General features: G+C 44.5%; 1 protein-coding gene across 2 annotated transcripts in view; it reads left to right on the forward strand.

Annotated features, from left to right (window-relative positions):
• The first annotated feature begins 1,408 nt into the window (after positions 1 to 1,408).
• Positions 1,409 to 26,156, forward strand: part of ELMO1 (engulfment and cell motility 1) — a 294,722-nt gene continuing 269,974 nt past the window's right edge. For both annotated transcript variants that reach the window (XM_054385177.1, XM_054385176.1), the window contains exons 1-3: positions 1,409 to 1,507; positions 18,105 to 18,145; positions 19,728 to 19,800. In XM_054385177.1, the coding sequence (XP_054241152.1) occupies positions 1,430 to 1,507; positions 18,105 to 18,145; positions 19,728 to 19,800 (192 nt within the window). In that variant the 5' untranslated portion in view covers positions 1,409 to 1,429. The remainder of the gene's footprint in view (positions 1,508 to 18,104; positions 18,146 to 19,727; positions 19,801 to 26,156) is intronic.

Here is a 26,156-nt window from a genome sequence, read left to right on the forward strand (position 1 = left end):
GAAGCAGCACCTGAAAGTAGTCAGAACCTTTTTTCCCCCTTTATCTGTTTGTGGTCTTTGGATGTCTGGTGTGTCTTGTTCAGCTCATCTCTTGCCTTAGTTCTTTCAAAGGCTATGTGTGCAAGCATGTGTCTGTGCCTTCACCACTTCCTTCTCTTTTCTGCTAAGCAGAAGTGGGACTGCACCTCTGGGGGTTTCTACAGCTCCACTCATTTTGTGATGTGCTTTGGGTCTTGGCAGAGCATGCAGGAAACGCCATGGTCGGCGCACAGCAAAGCAAGCAGGGACATCCCAATCTGCAGAAGGTGCAGGGGTTGCTGTGTCTGAGCACTGCAGAACTTTTCCACTTCAGTGGTGTGGTCCTGCTACCACTAAGCTGGGAGAGGGGTGCTGGCTGTGTTTGACACTTCAGAAAGCCACTACACCCACTTGAAAAACGTTTGTTGTCACTGTGAGGTTACAAACTTTGAGCCGAAAGAGACGGAACTTATGTTCTGCAAAAGCAGAGGATTTGGTTCTTCCCCTTTCCCTTCCTTCCCCAAAATCCACAGCCTGTGCTGTTTGACACGAGATCCTATTGATATTCATATTCTTGCAGAATGATGGTGTTTTATGTAGCCCATTCTATCAGTGTTGCTGTGTACTGTATCCTTGTTTATTGATGTGTCGGAGATTTGCCATAAGGAAGTATTTCTATATGAGTGTCTCTAGCTCTGTTAGGTGAGGATATGTGAGTGTGTGCATATGCCTATGTGGAAACTGCTGTGTGTTCTGCCTTCTTCCTGACATCCTGGTTGCTATAGTGCAGTGATCTATTTGTGAACACCCAGAAGATCATTGCTATAGTTAAAAGAAACAGTATTTCCTGGCCACAACTTCCTGGGCAATCTCTTCTCCTGGAGCGCCAGCTTTAACCTAGTCAGTCACCTTCCCGTGGACTCCAGGAGTGACACTGTAACAGGAGCTTCCTCCAGTTTGTCTCTTTGTATTTTTACTTATTTTTTTCCTTCCCCCCCCCAGCATGTTTAGTAATATTTAAAAATAGTTTCTCTCTTCAGATCTAATGCATGCCTGTTATTCACCGTATGTCTCAGTGCTTCAGCCATCTTTCTACCAGGCTGTCGAGCTGTGCAGCGTGTCGTGGTGGTGTGTCCTGTCTTTGCTTCTGCCCTGTGTGCCATGCTGTGGAACCTGTGCCATGCTTCTCCTCTGGCACATACATACCCCACATATAATTTCATCCATCTGCCAAGCCAGGCAAAATGCAGGAGGTGAAGCAGCTGTGCTGGAGTTCTGTCTGAACTGATGTGTTTTTATTTATTTAATATATTTTTTTTTCCTTCCCTTCTCCCTGCAGGTGTGAATGAGGGAGGCTCTCTGCAGTCTTTAGTGTCCAGCTGTACTGGCTCTGAAGAGCAGCAGTGTCGCAATGCCCCCTCCTGCTGACATAGTGAAGGTGGCGATCGAATGGCCAGGTGCCTTCCCCAAGTTGATGGAAATAGATCAAGTAAGTGCCCCTCTGCCTGTGCTCAGCCAGCCCTGGCCAGAAAGAAGTTTTTCTGTGCTTGTCTCTCTCTCTGCACTGGTGTTTTAGATGCCCACATATGTCTCTGAGTGCATGTGTGGTAGAAGGTGGTTTGTTTTTTTTTCTCTAAGGGGTGTAACTCTCTTCCTCTCTGCTAAAGGGTTTTTGATGTGCTTTGCTGAGTTCTTTTGATTTGGTTTTTGGTGTTTTTTTTGCTTTTTCAACAGCTGCTGAAATAAGGCATTTTACTGCCTGTGTGACCCACTTTAACACTTCAGTGCCTTAGTTTGTTCAACTGTAACATTGTGCTGATGTTGTTACTTCAGATTTAGAGTCAGTGCTTTGCATTTGGAGTAGGATCATACTGAATGGCTGCAGCAAGTGCAGATTTAGGAACTTAAGTAGTGATGCACTGTGAGCAGGAGGATCTTGGCTGGTCCTTATCAGGGGCAGTCTTGTTTAGCTGGTTATTACTAATGCAGTGGTCCCTTGGACTGATGGGAGCTTGCAAAGTCAAAATTCGGAGTTACAGACTTTGTAGGAAATTGGGGAGGGGCAGCATGTGGTTGGGGGGAGAGGGGGTGTGGGGTAGCAATAAGCCAAAAGATGTTTTCCAGGTGCTGTGTTTTATGTTCTGGATTTCTCTGGGATTATTTTTGTGGCACATGTATTAATATTAAAAGCAGCCTATTTAACAGCTTTACCCATAATGTTTTGAACTCATTCAGCACATTACCTGTTTGGATTAATTATTATTGCTGTAAATAGCATTCAGAGTGAAGGAAAGCATTTCATCATGTGCTGTAGACCCCAGTGTCTCTGGGGACCAAGTGCATTATAAAGTTCTGTTGGAAAGCAGAAAATTCTGAATCCGTGATGAAAATGTTTAGCTGAAATGAGATCCTAATTTCTCCATGCGGTGCAATCAGTTTCACTTCTCCTTAACCCTTTTGTGGCATCTGCCTGGCAGATTGCTCTCTGAACTTTGAAGAAGCATGTTGCTAGAGGATGGCTGGAATGACAGCAGTACCATTCTTAGGCAGTCTGAAAGCCCCCTGTAGAGGAAAGGGGAGTTCCCAAGTGGTTAGCACTTAGCAGTTTGCTTTCCAGTCCTGCCGAGCTTCTCCATTTCCATTTGCTGAATTTTTTCAGTCAGTGTATATCTACAGAAACAGATCTCTTGCCTTCTGGAGTGAAGAATGTTTTACTTTTTTTTTTTTTTAACTTCCCCTCCTTACGTAACAAATGGTATATTCTGTGCACAGTGTGTTCAGGAAAAGCTGTGTGTTAGTCATGACGAACAACAGGTTTTTTGCTACCAACTACAGTGGGGACAAAAATGAACAAATATTATGCAGTCTCTTTCCGAGCAACAGTGAAATAATAACAAAGTGATTGTTTTTAATTGACAAAACATCTTAAAGTAACACTCAAAAAAACCAACCAACCAAACAAAAACCCAAACCCTCATACCTCATCTGAAATATTAGCTTACTTTCCTGGAGCCTTGTTTTAACCTTTTATTATATAAGATTTAGAAGGGGACAAGAAAGATCAGTGCTGATTTATGTCAGGTGCCTGCCCAGTTGTCTGCAAGCTTCTTCATTCCGCTTTATGGGGAGGAAGAAGAGAGGAATAAAGTTGAAAGGGAGAAGACTGTGCTGGCAGCCTGCTCCTAATGGAGGGGGAGATGGAGGGATGAAGTTTGAGAATCTCTTCCCTCATCTTTCTGACATTGGAAAGACAGATGTGGTGAGAAGAAATGAAGATGGGAAAAGAACATCCTTTCTGAATATCCATACACACAAACTCACACAGTTGCCCTTTTCAGAGATGGGAGCAATGTGGGAATGAGCCCTGGAAACATCCATGGTGAGACATGTTTCTAAACCCACAGCTCTGCCTTTGCTTCACTTAATGGTAACTTTTCCCCAGTCTGTTTCCTTTTAAATATTGACTTAGTTGAAAAGCTGTAGTGGAGGAGATGATTCATACCTCAGATGGCTCCCTGTTGGAAATGATAAAGGGAAGAAGGGAAAAGGAAGGCAGAAAAGAGAAATTAGTTGCTCATTGGTAAGACATCGCAGCCAGTGGCTGTCTCTCGTGGGAGAGCTGCTCATTCATGCACCTTTGGACACATATTCAGAAAGTGGGAAAAACTTTGTCTTACTGCTTTTGTCCTGCTCTTGTCCCTTACCAGCAAGGCAAAACCAGCATTTAAAAGAGCAGCACAGTATTACTCATTCTAAAAGAACAACCCAGAATCCCTTCCCTGTAGCATGACACAAGTTCTGTGTCTTTCAGGGTAGGGAGGATGTTGCAAATGTTGAAGCACAAGTTCCATGTAACAGATCAAAGGGGGAAAAAATAAATCTGTATTTTCTTTGTTTCCCTTTTTTAAAACATAGATTCCATTTTCTATGTGCTTGATAACATTTATTTATATTCAGTTGCACAGTGTCCCATTTCACCTGCTGTGTATATGCAGGTTTTGCTTAGCAATGAAGAGAATAATGTTCAGAATGAGGAAATGCCATTGTGAAGCCTTAGTGATTGACAGTGGTGTACTGGAAGGTGTTGGGACTGAAAAGAGCTCATGGGCATTTGCTTCCACCAGATGTTATTAAACCTTACATGAAAAACCTCTCCTTCAGTTGCATGGTTTCTGACAACCTGGGCTTCATGAGGCACGGAGCCTTTCCTGCTTGATTTTCCCACTAAACCTGGGTTCATCAAGTACAGTTTTACTTTTAATCATACAAAATTAATCTGACTGAGTTAGGGACTCTTTGCCTGCACAATTAATACATAAATTAATGTGTTTCAGAGCCAGGTTCCATGCCTAACCTTTCTTCTCTTTCATTGCAATATACTATTTGATGTCAGACTTTTACAGCTGGGTTGTTTTTTCCCCTTTTTTTTTTTTTGTTTTTCCCTAGAAAGTTGCTTTAAACAAGAAGGGCAAACCTGCATATTATTTACTGCTCTCTTTTACCAGATGGGGACTAATTAAATTGCAGTGAACCTAGAAACTGGCTGCTGCCTGCATGTATTAAACCTGTTTTTAAAGCATGTGCAAGCTAATGCACTTTTCTACTTTATCCTTGAGAGGTGGACTTGACTGAATTCAGTTTCTGGAATGTTTATTTTTTTTTATTTCCCATTTGAATTTCCTTTGCATTTCCATCACTTTCCTCAATTATAACTTTGGGATAGAACATCCAGACTATGTCCATCCCCCTTGCATAAATCCCTGCTGGCAATATTAGTACTGTGGTCAAAATTAATTTTTAATGAAAAGCTTTTTATTATCACTGTAAGAGCTGGCTATAAGGGATTTTCTTCCGTTTTTGAAGCCTTCCTGGCATGTGAGGGGAGGAATGGAAATGGGCTGATGTCTGAATTTGCTCTGGGATCTTTTTGTGAACTTTTTTTAGGGTTGCAGTCTGGGGACAAAATCAGTTGTAAGGCTCTGAACTGCCTTTTATCCTCTCCCAATCTTCTGGTTCTTCATTCTGGAAGATGTTAAAAGCAGAGCTGCACAGGCTCTGTATAGGAGAGCCAGGATGCTGACTGCTCTATCCTATCTTCTCTTTATTCATTTCAGAAATAGATATTTTTAAGAGGATATTACATTTTGTGTGTTCAGATGGACATTTGGATGCTTACTTTGTGCCTCTTATGTATAACTCGTTCTCAACTGTTGGGTTTATATAGATATATATTTGTGCTATAAAAAAAAATATATATATATATTTTTTTTTTTTTTACAACACAAATTATTTTAGGTCAGCCAGTGCTGGTTTTAGGTTACCTGAACACTTTGATCTGGTTAACAATTTCACTCTTTCTGCTTCCCCTGAAGCAGCTATAAGGACAAGCACAAGATGGGTGATAAAGGCAATCTTTCTAGCAGGGTCTATTTTGACAGGACGAAGGGGTAATGGTTTAAAACTAAAAGAGGGGAGATTGAGCCTACAAAGAAGGAAGAAATTTTTTATGATGAGGGTGGTGAAATGTTGGCACAGGTTGCCCAGAGAGAGAGTAGAAGCCCCATCCCTGGAAGCACTCAAGGTTAGGTTGGATGGGGCTGTGTGCAGCCTGATCTGGTTGAAGATGTTCCTGCTGACTGTGGGAGGGTTGAATGACCCTGACCACTGAAGGCCTTTTCCAGCCCAACCCAGTCTCTGATTCTAGTTTATCACATTCAAATCCACTCTCCTGTGTTAACAACAGTTGCACTAAACCCAGCTTTCTGGGAGCTGGAGGCTGACCTTCCTCACTATTTGAGCAGTTTGTAATCAAGCTTCACCATACAATCTCTTCCTCCATGTTTACTTTTGTCTGAGAGATCATTAAATGTAGATGAAATTTGCAGATGTGACTCTTGAGATTGGCTGGGGAAAAAAAAAAAGGAGAAAAAGCTGTTTTCTAAGTACCACAGTGGGTAAAATTTACAGGAATACTCAATTTCATCTGAATGTGGTGCAGTGCAGTGCAGCACATGGGAGGAACCCATGGGTTGCTTTACATTTAATTGCCTTTCTCTAAGGCTTGGTTTTAGTCAGCAAATTTATCTTTTAAGAGTGTCTTTCAAGTTGTCTCTCTTCTGCCACTGTGTGCTATGACTGTCATTTTAATTGCCCTTTTTCTTCACAGAAGTCATTGCACTTCACTGCATATTAAAAGGAAAGCAGTAAGATTTATTTTTTTTTTTAAAGGGAACTTTCAAATTATTCTGGATTTCAGACCTAAATCTGGACCCTTGGGGGCTTTTAATTGATTTAGAGCAGTGTTTCTCAAACTGTGGTGAGAAATGTAGTTCAAGAGGGATTGTAAAGTGGTTAATTAGAGGAAAGAAAGTGCTACATCGCTTCTGCCATGTGTGTGGACTAAGAATAGCTGTAGTCTCTGCAAGTGCTGTCACAAGTAATAGCAAGTATACCACTACAGTCCTAGCATCCCAAGTCTCCATGTGTGCAATATTAGTGAGCACTAGCATCCATCAAGAGGTGAAGAAGAGAGTTATTGATGTCTTTCTCTACTGTAAAGTGTCACTTTCTGTGCTTAATTCTGGCTCCAGACTCTACTTCTGTCAAAACCAAGGGGTTTAGTGCTGAGGGGATGAAGAAAGAGAGAAGCTCTTATCTCCTTCCCCTAAACCTAGAGCTACTGCTGCTGCTTTTTCTTGGAGTGAAGATTTTGAAGAGGTCTTGGGTTATTGTACATCATGAGTTTAAAGTAGCTAGGGGAAACGTCAGTGCTTTTAATGGCTGACAGGATCTCAGTTTCTTGAGGGTAGAAGGCCAGGAAGCAGCTTGTGGAGGGGGAAAAAACAGTCTGCTGTGGCCTTGTGAAAGTAAGTCAGCCAGGGTTGGGTCACACCAACCCCATGGTCAGCTACAGACTTAGGGATGTGTGGTTAAAAAGTGCAGCTTGGAGAGGGAGCTGAACATGATCCAGCAGTGTGCCCAGGTGGCCAAGAAAGCCAAAGGCATCCTGGCTTGGAATAGGATGGTCAGCAGGGACAGGGAGGTGATCATCCTCCTGTGCTCAGCACTGCTGAGGCCACACCTCAGGTGCTGTGTGCAGCTCTGGGCCCCTCATGCAGGAAGGACATTGAGGGGCTGGAGCCTGGCCAGAGAAGGGCAACGAGGTCTGGAGCAGCTGGCCTACAAGGAGCATCTGTCTGAGGGAGCTGGGAGTATTCAGGCTGCAGAGGAGGAGGCTGAGGGAGACCTCATTGCTCTCTACAGCTCCCTGAAGAGAGGTTGGAGTGAGGAGGGGGCAGCCTCTGCTCCTTGGTGTCAAGCAACAGGACCAGAGGAAATGGTTTCAAGCTGGGGAGGTTCAGGCTGCATGCTAGGCAATATATCTCCACTGAAAGGGGTCCCAAACACTGGAATGGTCTGCCCAGGGCAGTGCTGGAGTCACCATCCCTGGGGGTGTTCAAACAGTCTGTGAAGCTGGTGCTTAGGAACATGGTTTAGTGTTGACCCTTCAGTGCTGGATCTGGACTGGATGATCTTTGAGGTCCCTTGCAACCAGATGCATTCTGTGATCCTGTAGTCCCAGCCTGGATTTGCTAGTAGCAGCTCCTTTCTGTCAGGTTGGAGAAAGGAGTTAGTGCCTGAGGCCAGCTGCTGCAGCTGTATCTCAGCATTCTGAAGGAGGGCCTTGGTTGCTGCTGATAGGAAGCTTACCCCAAGACAGATGAATCAAAAGGTGGCTGCTGTATCAGGATGACTGAAAAACACTCAGCTAGCTTTTTATCAGTGTGCTAAAGGTAAAGGCTTACTTAAAATGAACTTTTAGATATTAAACAGATGCTAACAATTCCAGGAGTTTCATTGCCCCTTGTACCTGTCAGTACTTCAGCTTCACAAACCCACAGATGAAACTGTTCATGAAGCAGATGCTAAGCAGCACATAAACACAGTAAAAATATTGCAATATTTTTCTAATCCTTGCAATTTATTTTTAATTTTTATTTTTTGCTATCAGGAATTATTAATAGAATTGGTAACAATCTTAGCTGCTACCTTAAGGTCTCCTTTTCTTTGTTGGACTAATGGACAGCCTCAGCAACAGGAATAACCTTGGAAACAATAATGCAGATGTTTCAGTGCACTGGATAGAACTCAGTGCACACTCATGTAGGTACATAGCCAGTGCTTTGTTAGCATGGTGAACCAATCACTGCTAATTACAATGAATGTCAAAAAAACAGAGCATGTCTTGTCTTACAGGACTGTGGGATTGGAGCAGTCATCATTAGAGCTCTGGTTCTTTGCTGTGGTGGCAGCCACCCATCCTGATAAAAGGGCAATGTTATCACAGTATATTAGAGGGTGGAATGGAGCTCCAGAGATCATCCAGTCCCATCCCCCTGCCAGAGCAGAGTCACCCAGGGTAGTCTGCACAGAAATGCATTCAGGTGGGTTTGGAAAGTCTCTCCACGGAAGGAGACTCCATAACCTCTCTGGGCAGCCTGTTCCAGGGCTCTGTCACCCTCACTTGAAAGAAGTTTCTCCTCATGTTGAGGTGAAATCTTCTCTGTTCAAGTTTGTATCCATTGTTCCTTGGCTTATCACTGTGAACCACCCAAAGGAGCCTGGCCCCCACCCCTCGACACCCACCCCTCAGCTATTGATAGACATTGATCAGATCCCCTCTCAGCCTTCTCTTCTCCAGACTAAACAGCCCCAGGGCTCTCAGTCTCTCTTCCCAGGGGAGATGCTCAAGTCCCCTAAGCATCTTCATGGATCTATGTTGGACTCTTTCCAGCAGTTCTCAGTCTGTCTTGAACTGGGGAGCCCCAAACTGGACATGGTATTCTGTGTTGTCATGTGTTATGGTTTATTAGTCTGGTTTATTATTAGTTTGCCCAAAGCCACCTTCCCACTGCTTGGTTGGAGCCTTTCAGGGCTGTCAGGGGATGTCCTGTGGTGCATGGCTAGGACCTCATCACTGAAAAGTACATGAAACCTTTGTCTTCTGCTGCTGAATGCAGAGGCAGCAGCCAAGCTTGCTAGAGAGAAGAGACAGTAGCTCTGGAGAGAGGTTAGAAATCATAAAAGAAATGGGGGAGGGGAGGAAAGAAATAAGTGTTTAGTGAGTTACCATTTAATGGATGCTATTTATGCTTTCTACTTGGTGCTGCCTCCTATGGTAGGAAACATAGTTAAATGCAGTGGGCAGTTAAGTTTTCTTTGACTTTTTTCTTTTAACAGAAGTGGAAATAGAACCAGAAGACACTTGAGGTCCTGCTGAAATTGTGTCCCTCTTCTTATGTAACTTCAACAATGTTAAGGAAATAATATTTTAGGAAAGAGGTGAAACAGTTTGTGTTTTTTTTTTTTCTTGCTTTAATTTTGTTAGTCCCCCAGTGCTAGCCAGAACCTCCCTACTGGACCCTAATTTTTGCTGCCTGCACCCAATGGTATTTTCAGCATGAGGATTGAATGTGCTTATAAGACTGCATCCACAAATTTTTCCTGAGAAACAGAACCCTCATCTCTTTCAGAATGAATTCTCCTATATTTAAAGGAAGTGTGCAATGATGAGTTACCCACTAATGAATTAATTACAAGGTACTTCATTCCCATTCTGGCCAGCTGGAGTATCCAGGCACACTTTGATTCAATTGAATTCCCTTTATAGAACTCCAGGACTAGTACAAAAGAGGCGAATACTCTTTTGTGTGAAGAGCCACATCTTCAAGCCCTGCTTTGTATTTTTAGCTCTGTTTTAGATGTGTTGCAAACATGTTGCATGCAAACATGCTGTGTTCTGCAACTGTGGGTCCCTAGGTGGTGTATAACTCTGCAGTGCTCTTGGGTTTTGGTGTATCTGTGAAACACTTGTGGAAACAGGGAATGTTATGATTTGTTAGGAGACTGGATGTGGAGTAAGGAATTGCTGTCAAATTCATTTTGGGCTTTTCTAATAATGTTATGTTTCATTCCTTCCTTGTGCAGTCATTTGGGACATCCTAAATGTGGTCTGTGGGGCAGTGCTTAGGTGTGGTGCAATGCCGAGTGAGGAGGGAAGGGAGTAGCTGAGGAAGCTGCAGCTGAGAGTGAAGGGGAAGAGGATGTGAGCACCTGGGCTTCAACTCTTGGGTACTCTGTACAACCCCTACTGCTATATTTGTACCCAAGTGTTTCTACTGGCACATTTTAAACCACCACCTTAAGGGCTGTGAACTGAGCCAATGAAAGCTCTTTCCCATCAGCAGCAGGCTGCACTTGGTGAGGGTTTTGTCTGTCAGCTCTTGGGGTACCAGTATTTCCTGCCTTGGCTTGTGTTGCTGTACTGACAGAACCTTATGGTGTTGAACTTGCCTTGTCTGGGTTTTCTGGTCTCTGCAGTGTTGAGGTGTCCCCTTTCTTCAGTTGTTTGCTCCCCTAAGTTAGGGAAATCCTCCTCACTGTCTTCTACAGATGCCTAATTATCAAGTCTGGTCTGAGTGATAATCTGTTGTAGGCATTGGAGAGAGTCAATAGCTAAAGAGATTCAAAGGAGACTCAAACCAAAGCTCGTCAGGGGAGACGGGGAAGACCTTCCCTCTTACATCATGAGAAACCAGTGGCAAAGTACTGAATTAAGGACTCAAGTGTCTTGGCATCTGGTGTTTGCCACCAGACAAGCCTGCTTCTGTTTCTGGGGCCCCTGGAGTATGACAGTAACAGATGAGGCTTCTCCTGATGGTGAAAAGAGGTGCTTTTCTCTCTTTTAATAGCCATAAAAATGACTTTTGCACTACAAGATTTCTTGGTAGAATGCTGGCATTAATTATGGACAGAATGGTGTATTTCCTGCCTTGGGATTCTGCCTTTTGACAGATGCACAGAGCAGCAACAGAACCTTTTTTCTTTTTTTTTCCCTCTTTTTAAAGCTGAGTGTTTTCCACTAACAGATGTGCTACATCTGCTGTTTTTCTGTGGTAGGCTTAAAGACAGTAAGGGTTAAGGGTTTTCTTGCTGCTTCTATGATTAAAAGGTGTCAGCCAAGGGAAGTGATATCCCAATCATTGACCAGAAGAAACCTCAGCTTGGAAAAGAAAAAGCTGTGATCTTCAGTCTTGGCCTAGAAGAAGCCTCTCTGCAATTCCCTGGTATGTCACAGTATGTCTGAACTCATGTGTAGCACAGGTTTCCATCCAGTTCTATGCTTCTGTTCTCTGTACAGTTTGTACCTGCACACTTGCTGTTTGATTTGGAAGTGATTTAAACCCAGGCTGGGGTACTGGTAGCTTGAACTGGACCTAGGGCTTGGTCAGCAGCACTATAATCAATGTTCTTAGCTTTCTTCTGCTCTTTTCCCATCATTTCCCTGGAACAAAACAGTGACCTGGACTCAGCCAGCCTTCATTCTTGCATTCCTATGTTTAGTGCTTCCTGGTGACTGGTTACCTCTATGTGGAGCCCAAGGTGTAGGCATGAAAGGATGACACTGGTGAGAAATTGGTGGTGGGAAATCTCAGTCTGTGTTTGGCAAGTTACTTCAGAAGTGCTACAAAATATGCACATGAGCAGGGAGTCCAGGCTGAGTTAAAGACCTGTGTGCATCTCAGCACACACAACCTGGAGACAGGACCTGAGGTGCACAGAGCTGAGCACAGAAGTGGTAACCAGGAATGAATGCATGGTGATGTCGTTGGGGCTACACTTAGGCAGCATCTCAGACCCTTGTGCTGACCACTCAATGCAGATAAAGCTTCACTGGGTGTGTGAATTCACATCAGCCCTGGTGCTGTGCCTGTGCTTGGTGTTAATGGCAGGATTCTGCCCATGGGTGCAGATCAGTAAGTCACAAAGCCATAATGTCCTGGTATAATTTCCACTGCATTTCAGATGTCCATTTAATACCTACCCTAGAAAACTGCTTCTGTGCTACCCAATATGCTCAGTGCAGATGGCTGTAACGTGTTACCAAAAGGGTTGTCTCCTATAGGGAGCATAAAATTTACTCTCATCTGTTCCATGCATTATCCTCCTCCTCTGCTCTGTCGTGGTGAGACCACACTTGGAGTAGTGTGGCCAGTTTTGGGCTCTGCAATTCAAGAGAGACAGGGATCTGGTGGAGAGAGCCCAATGGAGAGCTATAAGGATGGTTGGGGAGGCTTGGAAATCTCTCCTATGAGGAGAGGCTGAGAGCCCTGGTGCTGCTTAGTCTAGAGAAGAGAAGGCTGAGAGGGGATCTGATCAATGTCTATCAATAGCTGAGGGGTGGGTGTCAAGGTGGCTATTTCTGGTGGTGCCCAGTGACAGGACAAGGAACAGCAGCTACAGGCTAGAACACCTCAACCCAAGGAGGCACTTCTGTATGGTGAGGGTGATGGAGCACTGGATGCCCAGAGAGGTTGTGGAGTCTCCTTCTCTGGAGACTTTCAAAACCTTGTCTGGATGTGCACCCTGTGCAGCCTGCCCTGGGTGATCCTTGCTTTGGCAGGGGGCTGGCCTTGATGATCTCCCTGCCACCCTTATTATTCTGCAATTAAAGGTACAGCTTCATCTTCTTAGAGCTTTAAATGATCCTCTCAGAATGTATAATGGCACACTTCATTTTTACTAGGGCAGGGGAGGACGCAGGGACAAAGCCCTGAAACTAAAATGCACTAACACAAGAAGTTACTCATTTTGATGAAGGAAAAACCTTGAAATATATTTTGATTGTCTGATTTCAAGGAATGCTTTGAAGTATGTTGACCAGCAAGGTGAATTAGACTTTTCAGGAAGGTAAATGCAAGCAGGGATGTAATGTAAATTTCCACAAACATAATTTTATGGGGTTTAAAATGACAAAATCAAGTCAATTCTCTTTGCCACCAGGCAGGTATTTCCATCCAGGCTAAAGGAAATGTGTCCTTGAGTGGTCTGCCAAGTGGACCTACTCTGCAGTGAATGGAAAGAAGTTTTTACCTCATATTGCATGAGTCAAAACCAAAACAGCAAGAACAATCTCTTAGCTCGCTTTTGTCTTGTAGCATTGCTACATTCCTGTGTGCTATAGCAAACATTGGTGTCCTGTCACCCTTACCTAAGCACAGATCTGTCTCTTGCAGCCTTCAGGACTGCCAGGGCATTCTGGAGGCAGCTGGAGCTGGCAAGGGAGAGGACACAGGAGCTACTCGCTTGCCTGCCTCTTGGTGCTGGAGCAAGTGTAAGGGTTTTGTTGGTGTGGAAGCCTGGTCAAGCATGGGCATGGTGGCAGGAGACCCTTCCTGCAGTCCATGGGGACCAGACCTTGCCAGAGCTGTGGTGCAGAGGGAGTCGTGAGGCAGCCCTCACCTCCTTTCAGCAGCATCCCTTCTGCTGCTGTGGATGCCTGGGCTGGTGGCAATTCATCTGCTTGGTAGGGAAGGGGAAGGAATTTTGTCTGGAGACTTGTATGTTGGGGGAGTGCAGCCCAAGGGAGGTTTAGAAGCTTATTAAGATTGCAGTGATATTTGGTTTACATTTATTAATTTCTAAAGTGCTGTCAGATGACTAATTGTAAACTCTGTATCCCAGAGGAGTTCCACTTTGATTTTTTTTTTTTTATCTGTTTTGTTTTTCCATCCTGGTGCTGACAAGTGAGTTGTATTAAGTCCCTGCAGTGCTGTAGCAGTAGTGCCACAGGAGGACAAAGCAGTGCTGTGAAAGGCTGCCTGGGTTAGTAATTTTTATTACTGAAGATCTGGTTTGTTTTTCCTTGCTTTTAACTGGCCCATAAAGATTGCAGTTGTGGTGTTGGTTGTTTTTGTTATGGTTTTTAATTTCCAATGTCATACTGTCAGTGGGGAAGATTCCAGAGCCCAGGTGTTATGAGGAGCAGCTGAGGGAACTGTGGTTGTTTAGCCTGAAGGAGATTCAAGGGAGACCTTATCATGCTCTACATACCTGAAAGGAGGTTGTAGCAAGGTGGGAGTTGGTCTTTTCTCCAAGGTAAAAGGCAATAGGATGAAATGGTCTGTAACTGCACAAAGGGAGGTTTAGGTTGGACACTAGGAAAAAAAATTTCACCAAAAGTGTTGTCAAGCCCTGGAACAGGCTGCCCAGGGAAGTGTTGGAGTCACCATCCCTGGAGAGATTTAAAATAGATGTAGGTGTGGTGCTGATGGACATGGTTTAGTGGTGGGCTTGGCAGTGCTGGGTTAATGTTTGCACTTGATGATCACAGTCTCACAGTACATTAGAGGTTGGAAGGGACCTCCAGAGACCATCCAGTACAACCCCCCTGCCAGAGCAGGATCACCCAGGGGAGTCTGCACAGGAATGCATCCAGGTGGGTTTGGGAAGTCTCCAGAAAAGGAAAATCCACAATCCCCCTGGGCAGCCTGTTCCAGGGCTCTGTCCACCTCACTGTAAAGAAGTTTCTCTTCATGGTGAGGTGAAATCTTCTATGTTCAAGTTTGAAGCCATTGTTCCTTGGCTTATCACTGTGAACCACCCAAAAGAGCCTGGCCCCCTCCACTTGCCTCCCACCCTTCAGCTGTTGATAGACATTGCTCAGATCCCCTCTCAGCCTTCTCTTCTCCACACTAAACAGCCCCAGGGCTCTCAGTCTCTCCTCACAGGTGAGATGCTCAAGTCCCCTAAGCATCCTTGTGGCTCTCTGTTGGACTCTCTCCAGCAGGTCTCTGTCTTTCTTGAACTGGGGAGCCCAGAACTGGACACAGTATTATAGGTATGGTCTCAGCAGGGCAGAGCAGAAAGGTAGAAGAACTTCCCTAGCCCTGCTGGACACCTTTCTTGATGCATCCCAGGATCCCATTGGCTCTCTTGGCCACAAGAGCACATTGTTGTTCCATGCAGAACTTGCTGTCCACCAGCACTCCAAGGTCTTTCTCTGTGCATCTGCTTTCCAGCAGGGCAGCCTTTAACCTGTCTTGGTGCCTGTTGTTATTCCTCCCCAGATGTAGGACCCTGCACTTGTCCTTATTAAACTTCCTGAGGTTTACCTGCAGCCAGCTCTCAGCCTGCCCAGGTCATGTTGGATGGCAGCACAGCCTGAGGGGTGTCAGCCAACCCCCCCAGTTTTGTATCATCAGCAGACTTGCTGAGGGCACTCTCAACTCCCTCATCCTTAAAGATCATTTCCAACCTGAATGATTGTAGGATCTATATTCAGTTGCTGTTGGTCTGGCAGATTAGGAATGTGACTATGCCCTGTTCACACAAACCAAACTAACTTTGCCCTCCCCAGAGTCCTGTTCTCATCCTGTACCCTGGAAAAGGGATGTGGCTACCGAGGGACATATTTCAGTGGTGTGCTTGGCAGTGCTAGCTTAATGGTTGGACTTCATAATCTTAAAGGCCTCTTCCAACCAAAATGATTCTGTGATTCCATTTAGTAATACAAAGGTAGGATAGAATTGGAAAAAGGGGAAGGGAGATTAGTAGGACTGAGAAAGGATGTAAAAGCTGATGGTGTAGAGGACTTAGGAGTACCAAAATAATGATTTGGAAAGTAACTGTATCCAGCCTTCCCGGTGTTTGTTATTGCCAGTTTGGGTTGTTAAAGTTGGGTTTTTTGGCCACAGTTTCCTATAGGGAAACTATAGTTCTGAAGAGCAATAATGGGGAGGGGAGTTACTCCTTTCTGTCCTTTGTTGTAGTCAATCTGTTAGCTGACACCACTTTACTCAGTAAAAGGAATTAAAGTCCCAGATACCAGTTTTATCCCAATAGGTAAATACTGGTGTGGGACCCACCGGAACATCCTGAGGAGAGAGAGGAGGGCAGTGCTGAGCTGTACACTCCCCTTGACAGCAGCTAGCACACATGCTGGGTGGCAAAGGGGTGTTATCCCCTTCCACACAAACATGCTTTTTTTTTTTTTTTTTTCCTGAGGGGTAGATAGGGAGAAGAGATCAGTTGGAAAGAGATTGCTTTCAGAGGAGTGTGTCCAGTTTTGGGCTCCCCAGTTCAAGAGAGACAGGGATCTGCTGGAGAGTCCAATGGAGAGCTATGAGGATGATTGGGGGACTTGAATGTCTCTCCTGTGATGAAAGACTTTGAGCCCTGGGGCTGTTTAGTGTGGAGAAGAGAAGGCTGAGAGGGGATCTGATCAATGTCTATCAATATCTAGGGGTGGGTATCAAGATGAAGGTGCCAAGGCTCTTTTTGGTGGTGCCCAGTGATAGGACAAGGAACAAGAAGTCCAAGCTGGAATATAGGAGGTTCCACATCAACATGAGACAATTATTCATGGTGAGGGTGATGGAACACTGGAACAGGCTGCCCAGAGAGAATGGAGACTTTCCAAACCTGCCTGGATGCATTCCTGTGCAATCTTGCCCTAGCTGATCCTGCTCTGGCAGGGAGGTTGGACTTGGTCTCTGGAGGTCCCTTCCAACCCCTAACAATCTGTGATTCTGGTTCTGTGACTGCAGAAGCTATGAGCCTCTAGAGGATGAGGACAGCAAGTACAAGCACCTGCACAGAAGTGACACAGGGATCCAAACTCAGGAGCTGATCAGTCTGTAAAGTTGTGTAGAAGGCAACACACTTTCTTCCTCTCCTGATCTGCCTGGTCTGCTTCATAGCCTGGCTATAGCTGCACAATGTGCTGAGCCAGCACAGCTGAGAGAAGATGTGGTGGAGAGAGGATGTGTTGGCTGCTGCAGCAGGGAGCCAGTTTCATGCTTCTGGCCTTTTCTCCTCTATGCCTACTCATTTAGGCAGCTAGCAAGTCAGGTGAAAACTATTTCTTCCCTTCCTAGAGGGCAAAGTTTTAATTTGATGGGATTCCCAACAGGATGGTCATGTGAAAATTGTCATGGGCAGTGAAGTGAAAGAGGAAGGATGGAAAGCAAAGACAGAGGGCATTATTGGGGAATAGGGGGCACAGGATCCTTTCAGCAGATGCTTTCATTCATGTTTGATTCAGATGGTCTCTTGGTTTTGCCTGTTTATAAACTTGGCTTGGTTGACTGTTGAAATAACAAATCCTTCCCTGCAAGTTCCTGACGACGGGACCAGGGGGGCCTCCTTCTCTGACTTATTGTTTATGTAGTGATGCAGTTCAGAAAACAAATCCAAGGACAAAACAATTCTCCCTCCATGTAACACATCATGCTACTGAGTTAATTTGTGGCCCAATCAGTTTCATACCAATGTTAAAGAGAAACAGCTTGTTTTGACAACAGCCTTGGTTGATGCGTGGTCTTATGGTGGGTTCTGCATATTTTGTTCCTTTTAGCTGCTTTGTAAGAATTCAGGCAACTGTGATTATTGAAGTAGAGAGGGGGGGATCCTAGGCTATTTAGGTGATGTGGGGAATTTTCACAAAGCAAGCTCACCCAGTGCTGGAGATAAAAAGGCTCATCTGGTGAAATTTGGTCGTCTTGCCATGCAGCTTCATTTATGATCTAAAAATTCTTTTTGTTCTGGCCAGCAATCTTCTAAAAGAAAAAAACAATCCCACTTGTGTGTGTGCACCCTGTGTGTTCAGATCATTGCAACATCACCCAACTGGACTTGTTTCTTCTATTTTGGGACCTAAAGCAACGGAGCTGCTTTCAGTCAGCCCCAATGCTGGTGCCTGCAGATGCAGAGAATAAAGCAGAACTGATACATCTGGGATCTTAACACCTTCCAGCTGGTGTCTTATCAGAGGGGAACCTGCATGTGTGTACTTGAGAGAGGATTACTATCATCATCATGACTGTCTGAAAGAGACAAAAGAAGGTTTTAAAACTTCTGAGCAGCTTGCTTCAGATGTGGCTCCTGGGAAATGCCCATGCTGATGAGTCTTCTGTTTCTATTGGGTAATGAGCTGCAGTGGACACAAAGACCCTTTGATCTCTCTATCCTTGAGGAGCTGAGTTGACACTCTCTGGGCTAATGGTGACCAAGAGGACTGACAATGCCATCATGCAGATGTGTAGAACTGCTTTCTGGATGGTCAGACCAAAACAACCAAAATTTTGGGGTCCCTCTCATATCTGGTATTAAGCAAAAATTTCAGTGCTGCCTACTTGTTTTGTTCTTTGCCGTTACTGCCTTTGGAATCACACTTGAAGAGCTCAGGGCTATTCTAATTTGATGATAACTTTATTTTTCTTTCTTTCTTTTTTCCCCTTTACCAGAAAAAGCCACTGTCCTCAATAATAAAGGAAGTCTGTGATGGGTAAGTTCTGCCTTATAGCACATATTAGATTCTATACTTCTTGAGTTATTAAATCACCCAGGAGATATTTTTTTTTCCCCAGAAGAAAATCTAGCTATCCTGTGTGTAACTAACCATTCATGTTCTGAATCTTGTTGTTCTTTTGTCTTCACATTTTGAATCTGCAGAGTGTTATGGGTTAATTACTTGGAAGATGAGGTTCCTGACAAAGTAGCTCCATCACTGGGTGACTCATTTAGACTGCTGCCTTGCTGCACAGAGTGCAGTTTACCCACTCACTTCTACACTTGTGCTCCCTGCAGTTCATCAATTAAGGAACTAAAGTGCTGACTGGCTTTGTTTTTTTTTTTAAGCCCTGGGTCTAGTGGCCACTGTAAGCTGGTCCAGGTGATGTGAGTGCTCACACAAAACTAAAATGCTCATCACAAGTCCTGTGGGTGTCAACTAATGATTGGCTAAGAGAAAGATATCTTACTTCAGCTTGGAGATGTTAACGTTTTGGGGACAAAAATGCTGTTTTAAGCAAGTGCCTCCACGCAGGAGAAACTAGTTTATATTCAACACATTGCTGCTGAGTTAAAAAGGTGGGATTTTTGTGTGTAATGTAATAGATCAACTTAATACTCTCTGTGTGTTGGGTATTACATAAGCTAGCATAAAATCCTGGGTGCTTGTAAATTTCTTTGGGACCCTTTCAGTGCTTTAGTGATCCTGCTTACTGCCAGCAAAAATTATGCTTGCTGCTTTATGGAGATCTGGAATGAGTATCAGATCATTATCAACTTATTTTTGGAGCACTGAAGTGTAGTGACAAAGTAGTTTCTTTTCTTTCTTCCCCCCAACCCTTCTTTTTATCTTTTCCTTGCAAGGGAAGTAGTTATGTAAGTTCTCCCTCAGCCATGGTCAAGTTTAAGGCTTTCTTTTACCATACACCAAGGGGGGAAAAAATCTCATTTACAAGATGTTTGTAGTGCAGGTTTTCCCTTTGGAAGCATGCTTTTATCTTAAACTTTGGAACTTGTAATTAAAAGCTAGGGAAAATGAGGAGAAATACATAAGAATGACAGGCACTTGTCTGATGGCAGGAAAATGAAGGCTGGAGCAGCTCTGCTGTGAGGATAGGCTGTGAGGGAGCTGGGGGTGCTCAGCTTGGAGACTCTGAGGAGACCTTAGAGCTGCCTTCCAATACCTGAAGGGATCCTACAGGAAGGCTGCAGAGGGACTTTTCATGAGGGTGTCTAGAGACAGGAGAAGGGGGAATGGTTTGAAGCTGAGGGAGAGCAGGGTTAGACTGGAGCTGAGGAAGAAGCTCTTCAGTATGAGGGTGGTGAGACTCTGGCACAGGCTGCCCAGGGAGGTTGTGGCTGCCTCCTGCCTGGGGATGTTGAAGGTTAGGTTGGATGAGGTCTTGAGCAGCTGAGTCTGGTTGAGAGGTGTCCCTGGGCATGGTGGGGAGGTTGGAGTGGATGATCTCTGAGGTCCCTTCCAACCTGAGCCATTCTGTGACTCTATGAATTATTTAAAGGTACTTCTTTCAAGTTTCAGTTTCTGATTAATTTTCTTTTTCTTTTGTGTTTCTAAGGTGGTCACTTGCAAACCATGATCAGTTTGCACTGCAGCATGCTGACAGCTCCAATTTCTACATCACAGAGAAGGTAGGTCAACCAGTTGGCACAACTTTTGCATAGCTTGGCAAAATGTTTGCTGCAATAATTTTGTTTAAAGTATATAAAAATGTAGACTGTTCCCTGTAATGCAGTGCCAATGGGAGGGTAGGTAGTGGGAGACCTGCTTTGATTTTTTTTTTTTTTTTGTTTTATTTTCTGTTTGGGAGGCAAACTCAAATTTGAATGTGCCAGGGCTCTGAGTCTGAGGCTTGAGACCAAAGCCCTTCAGCTTTGGTTGTTGTGCATGTTTACTATTCTGCTGACAAGTGGCATACAGGAAATATATGTAAATTGTGAAGGACTCTTTGAGGAGACCTTCAGTGCATGTCCCTTCCCTCTCTGGCTGATCAGGTAGAAATGTTTCAGTGACTGTGTAGTGTTTGCTACTCTTTCCAGCCTGTGGCCCTGTCCTTTTGCAGTTCTGCATGTTACTCTGGGCTTCTTTTCTTGTGGTCCCCAGATAGTCTAGCAGTAGGTGATTCATGAAGTGATGCAATGGTTTCAGCAGAGGAACAAAATGGCTGCAGCTGTAATAAAAATGGAATGCCTGGTCTAAATAACTGGGACATGCTCATCTGAATGAGACCAAGCAGTGCATTCCTTCCTGGCATTGCTGACAGAATTGCTGAAATTACTGAAATTTTAGGAGAAAAAAAAAAGAAAAAGGAAACAAATTTGTTTGGAAGAGTGCACACATGAGTGCCTCAGAGATACACTTCCTAAGCAATGGGATAAGAGCAGTGTCTAAAATGTGCTGAGGTCTGCATGCAGATTTCCTAAGCTCAGTGGATTTTGAGCTAAGTAGACCTGAGCTTAGCTGCATAGATACAGGCACCTCTTGCTTCCCTGATCTGTGTAGTTTGGCTTAACCTGAAGCTCCCTTGGTTTTGTTTTGCATTTCAGAGTTGTTTATGATCTGCTACATACAGCTGAGACATGAACTAACTTTTCTCTTGCTGTAATTGCTACCCCCAACCAAGAAACGAGGGGAACTTGGGCACACTTTAAGCATTTAGACAGACTAACTTTAGCAGAACAGCTGGAGCAGTTGCTCATAAGATAGTCTTGCATTTAGGGCTTGGTTGTTGTCTTCTTCTCAATGCATTGCAGTTTGTTTGGGGATCTCCCCTTTTTCCCTGGTGTGCATGGTGGTTTCTTTTTTGTGTGTGTTTGGTCAGTTGGAGGGGTGGTGGTGTTGGTTGGTTGGTTGCTTTTTTTCTCTTTTCCTCTCCTTTCTTGTCAAGTTTCAATTGACAGACGCTTCAAAGGCCACCACAAGCAAAACTGTTGAAGTAATTATGGGTTACCCAAATTAAATAGCAAGGCTGTGTTGCTAATTGCCCTGAATTGGGACACAAGATTTTTCCAGTAAGCCAGGCACAGCTGAACTTGCCCTGTTGGCAGGAAAGTCTGGGCTGAGGGAACACTTAGGCTTGCTGGAGGGATTTGTCCTGATACATCTGGAGGATATTCCAGGCTTTGCCTCCACCTTTGGTGGGTAGGATCCTTCAGCGTTGGAGAAGAGAAATATTTTTCTGTTCTGCATAAAAGGAAGTCTGATGGCTTTTGGCTGCCTTTTAGCTTGCAGTAAGGATGGAAAATGATGGTCTTCTAGAACATTTGGATTGTACTGTGGAGAGGACTTGGAGTTTGTTTATTCCCTACTGAAAATATGCAGAGTGTCTGACTCTGAGTCACATAAATAAGAGAGAAGAACTCTAAATGCCACCAGTATTACTCAGATGACTGTGACTTTTATTAGATATTGTTCACTGTTTATCACTGCTTATTGGGTAGTGGCTGTAAAGAGAGGCTTAGATAGGCCATCACCCCTTCTCCACACTTTCCCTCTTTTGTGTGTGGTAGGATGTTGTGGCTTTCTGAATTGCACCATGAAAAACACCAGGCATGAGGACAAACACATGCACACCAGTGATTGTTAAAGCCCACATTGCTTTCATCTCTCTCTTCTGAGGACATGAGCAGAGCTCTTTTGTGCCAGCTTCTAACAAGCAAATGTTTTTCACTGCTCCCAAAGATGAATTGTGTTTCTCTGCACATGCAGAAGATATTGTGTGTAGGTCATCCTTCCCCAAAGCCTCTGTGTGACTGCTGATTTGTTGCCTTCCTGCTAGAAATGCCTCTTCAAAGTGTCACCGTGTTTAAAGTTACCAGGAAGAAAAGCACTGAATAAATGAAGAAGAAACTTTGTAGCAAAAGTATTACGAACATGGGACTGTCAACACTCAGCTTACAATTATTTTTGTTTTTTGTTTTGGGTTTGGGTGGCAAACAGCACATCTGTGTTTGGGTTGTCAGTTGCAGACCTCTTTATCCTTTGTAGCTGACCTATATTTACTGTACGTAAATAAAAACAACACCCAAGCAGTTCTCTCTCTCTTTTTTTTTTCTTTTTTATTCCCCTGACTGTATTATCTGAAAAAATTCCTCTACAGACAGCATAAGTGTGGCCTCTTAAATCCTGAATCAAGCAGGGTCCCTACTAGAGGGTTCTGACAGCCTCTGGGCTTCTGACTTGCCTGTATCTGTGTCCCTGAAAGTGCAGTGGAGATTGTTAATGATGTATCTTAGTGATTTTTATTAAACAAGAGAAATAAGAGATTGCTTGAAGGAGAAAGCCAAGCAGGTGCAGTGCCTGAAATCCAGCCTAGCTGCTCTTTTGATCACAATTATTTTTAATGACAGTAATAGGTGTGGTGTTTTTAAATCACAGAATCAACCAGGTTGGAAAAGACCTTCAAGATCATAAAGTCCAACCTATCACCCAACACCATCTAATCAACTAAACCATGACAATGACAGCCTCATCCAGTTGTGTTTTAAACATTTCCAGGGTTGGTGACTCCACCACCTCCCTGGGCAGCACATCCTAATGGCCAATCTCTCTTTCTGGGAAGAATTTCTTCCTAACATCCAGCCCAAACCTCCCCTGGCACAGCTTGAGACTCTGTCCTCTTGTTCTGCTGCTGGTTCCCTGGGAGAAGAGACCAACCCCCACCTGGCTACAACCTCCCTTCAGGTAGTTGTAGACAGCAATGAGGTCTCCCCTGAGCCTCCTCTTCTCCAGGCTAAACACCCCCAGCTCCTGCAGCCTCTCCTCTGCAGAGCCCTCCTACCCTCTAACAGATCAACTCCTGCCTCCAGCATGGTGTCATCTGCAAACTTACTGATGATGGACTCAATCCCCTTGTCCAGATCATCAATGAAGATATTGAACAGGATAGAGCCCAGCCCTGCTCCCTGGGGGACACCACTGGTGACTGGCTGCCAGCTGGCAGTGGTACCATTCACCACCTTCTCTGAGCCTGGCCCTCCAGCCAGTTTCTAGCTCAGCACAGGGTCACAGGATTGTCAGGGTTGCAAGGGACCTCAAGGATTGTAGTTCCAGCCCTCCTGCCAGGGGCAGGGACACTTTCCACTAGACTAGGCTGCCCAGAGTCACATCCAGCCTGGCCTTAAACACCTCCAGGGATGAGGTTTCCACCACCTCCCTGGGCAACCTGTGCCAGTGTCCTGGTGAAGAACTTCTTCCTAATGTCTAATCTAAATCTCCCATCCTCTAGCTTGGATCCATTCCCCCCAGTCCTATTCCTACCCAACACCCTAACAAGTCCCTCCTCAGCTTTCTTGTAGCCCTCTTCAGATACTGGAAGGCCACAATAAGGTCTCCTTAGAGCCTACTCTTTTTGAACTGAATCATCCCAACTCTCTCAGCCTGTCCTCCTGTTGGAGTTGTTCATTCTTGCTTATCCTGGAGGGACATTTCTTTGGTAGGACAAATATCCAAAGCCTGACTTCTCAATCAGGATCTCATTGTGCTAGATGCTGTAAAACAGAATAAAACCAAGTCACTTTTGCTTCAGTCTCTCCAGGTTGTACCTGACCAGGTGCTGTATGGATGAGGTGATTCGGGAATGCAATAGCCTGGATGAGGTCAGGTTTAGACCAGAAAATGCTGTATGAGAAGTGGAAAATGGCTGTGTAATATTGCATGCTATGTGTGCTCCTGAGCTGAAAATCACAGCTGGGCTATCTGTCTGCTGTGCTCCTTTGCTGGCAGACATGGGAGTGGCTCAAACCAGAGGCTGGTGAGTCATGCCTGGTCCCTTAGCACTGCCCACCCGTGGGCTTTGCCCACAAGTGCTGGCTCCTCTGGATGAATTCCTGTGCCTGCATTGCCCACTCTGGCTCTGGGGCAGGGAGGGATCGATGTTAGCTCAAACTTGGTGCCTCCAAAAGCAAAAAAGATCTTGAAGATCATTGCAGCTGCTTAGCTTTCAGCACAGCCTCAGAAATATTGTGTTTGGGTTTTGTGTCACATCTGAAGATGTGGTAAGCCTACATTTTTGTCACAAAGGGGGCCTTGCAGGAGTGGGGGCTAGGGAATAAGTGTTTAAGATGGCAGAATGTGCTGCCTCTTAAGCCTGCACCTGAGCAACTCTGAGGAATAAAAGCCTATCTCATTCTTGCTGAGAGGCTTTGAGAGCCAACTCCAAGCTGTGTTCAGCACCCAGTGAGGATGTTTGTGCCATTTTTTAATGTTATCTTTTAAGTGTAGGGACATTCCATCTGCATACTGACTACAGCCCATCCTTATTCAGACACAATTTTGTTGTTTGGTTGGTGACTCCATTTTTGCCTTAATTTCCTGAGTCCCACGTTTCACTTTCATTCTCATGTGCCTGTTGCATGAAGTGGAGGAGAGCAGACACTGAGTTTCCCTCATTCATTTTGAGGGACTTTTAGTGCTGTTTCACAGGCAGACTTCTTCCCCTCCCCTTACCTTCATTGTCATCACTCTTGTCTTTGCTGTGTTTGCAGATGGGACATCCTTCTACCCCCTCCTGCCTTTCCTGAGCTGGGAACCTGGGTAGAGTCCCTGGTGTTTGTTCTTTCTCAAAGGTGCTTTTGCTTGTGACCCATTTTTTTGCTGAATACAACCTGTAATTGTATATTCATGTGAAATTTCACTGTGTCATTACAGGCTGCCTGTATGGGAGTGTATGTAAATGACAGGGCAAGAAATGAGCTGCTTGTAGGGCTTGGGGGTTTTTGGAGGGTTTGTTTTGTTTTTTTTTTTTTTCTTTTAGTTTTTTTAGTGTTCATTTGTTTTCACTGATTAATTGAACTTGAGTTGGAAGCAAACCTTCACAGTAATAAAGGTTTCTGATTCACTGAAGGGCCTGGTGCTTCATAAGCAGCTGAGATTGAGCTGGGTAACATCTTTGTTAGTGATGTTGCTTAAATGGCAAATCCCAATTCATATTTGCCCTGGACCAAACTATGCCTGACTTCTTTCTCCTTTCTGTGCCACTGATAACCACTGATGTGGTATTTCCACCATATTCACTAATTTCTCACTGCTGTGGGGCACCTGCACAGCTTTGCAGAAATTCCTAACAATAAGGTGCAGCACATGGAGTCAGAGCAGCTGTGTTTCTGCCTGCTTGGTGGATGTTGGTCATGCTGCCCTGTGGACTTCAGTAAAAAACTAGTGGACACCAGTATATTTCTCCAGTGAGCAGAAGTGAAACCTCAGTAGCTGTCCAGTAAGTCACTTTCAACCTTGCTTCATTCAGGCTGAGTTCAAGAATGGTGATCATCCTTCTCTTAGCAAACTAGTCCTTATTTTAGGACTAATTTTGTAGCACTTCAGGTTTATGCTAAGCTTGTTAAAGAAAATAATTGTCCTGTAAACCTGTTCCTTCAGAGAATCATAGAATGCTCTGGGTTGGAAGGGACCTCCAGAGCTCATCCAGTCCAACCCCCTCTGCACTCAGCAGGGACATTCTCAACTAGATCAGGTTGCCCAGAGCCCTGTTGAGCCTCACCTTGAATATCTCCAGGGATGAGGCCCCAAACACCTCCTTGGGCAATCTGTTCCAGTGTTCCAGAACTTGTTCCTAACATCTAATCTAAATCTCTTCTTTAGCTGGAAGCCATTGCCCTTTGTGTTATCCCTCTGGGTCTTTGCAAACAGTCCCTCTCCATCCTTCTTGTAGCCCCCTTCAGGTCCTGGCAGGCTGTTATTAGGTTTCCCTAGAACCTTCCCTTCTCCAGGCTGAACACCCCCAGCTCCCTCAGCCTGTCCTTGTAGCAGAGGTGTTCCAAGCCCTGATCATTTTCATGGCCCCAGCATGAACAATTTAATTCTTCTACTTGTATGCTTTAAAAATGTTTGGTAAACCCAATATTTTCTATTCAGTTCATTGGCTCCATGTGAAGGCTGCTGAGATGGATCAAATGGATTTTAAATTAAAACAAAAAACCCCAAAGCTGTATAAGTATTTATTTTCCTGAATTTAGTTTGTAATTTTGCCTTT

Source organism: Indicator indicator, chromosome 11, assembly GCF_027791375.1.
Source record: "Indicator indicator isolate 239-I01 chromosome 11, UM_Iind_1.1, whole genome shotgun sequence".
In the NCBI taxonomy this organism is placed as follows: Eukaryota; Metazoa; Chordata; class Aves; order Piciformes; family Indicatoridae; genus Indicator; species Indicator indicator.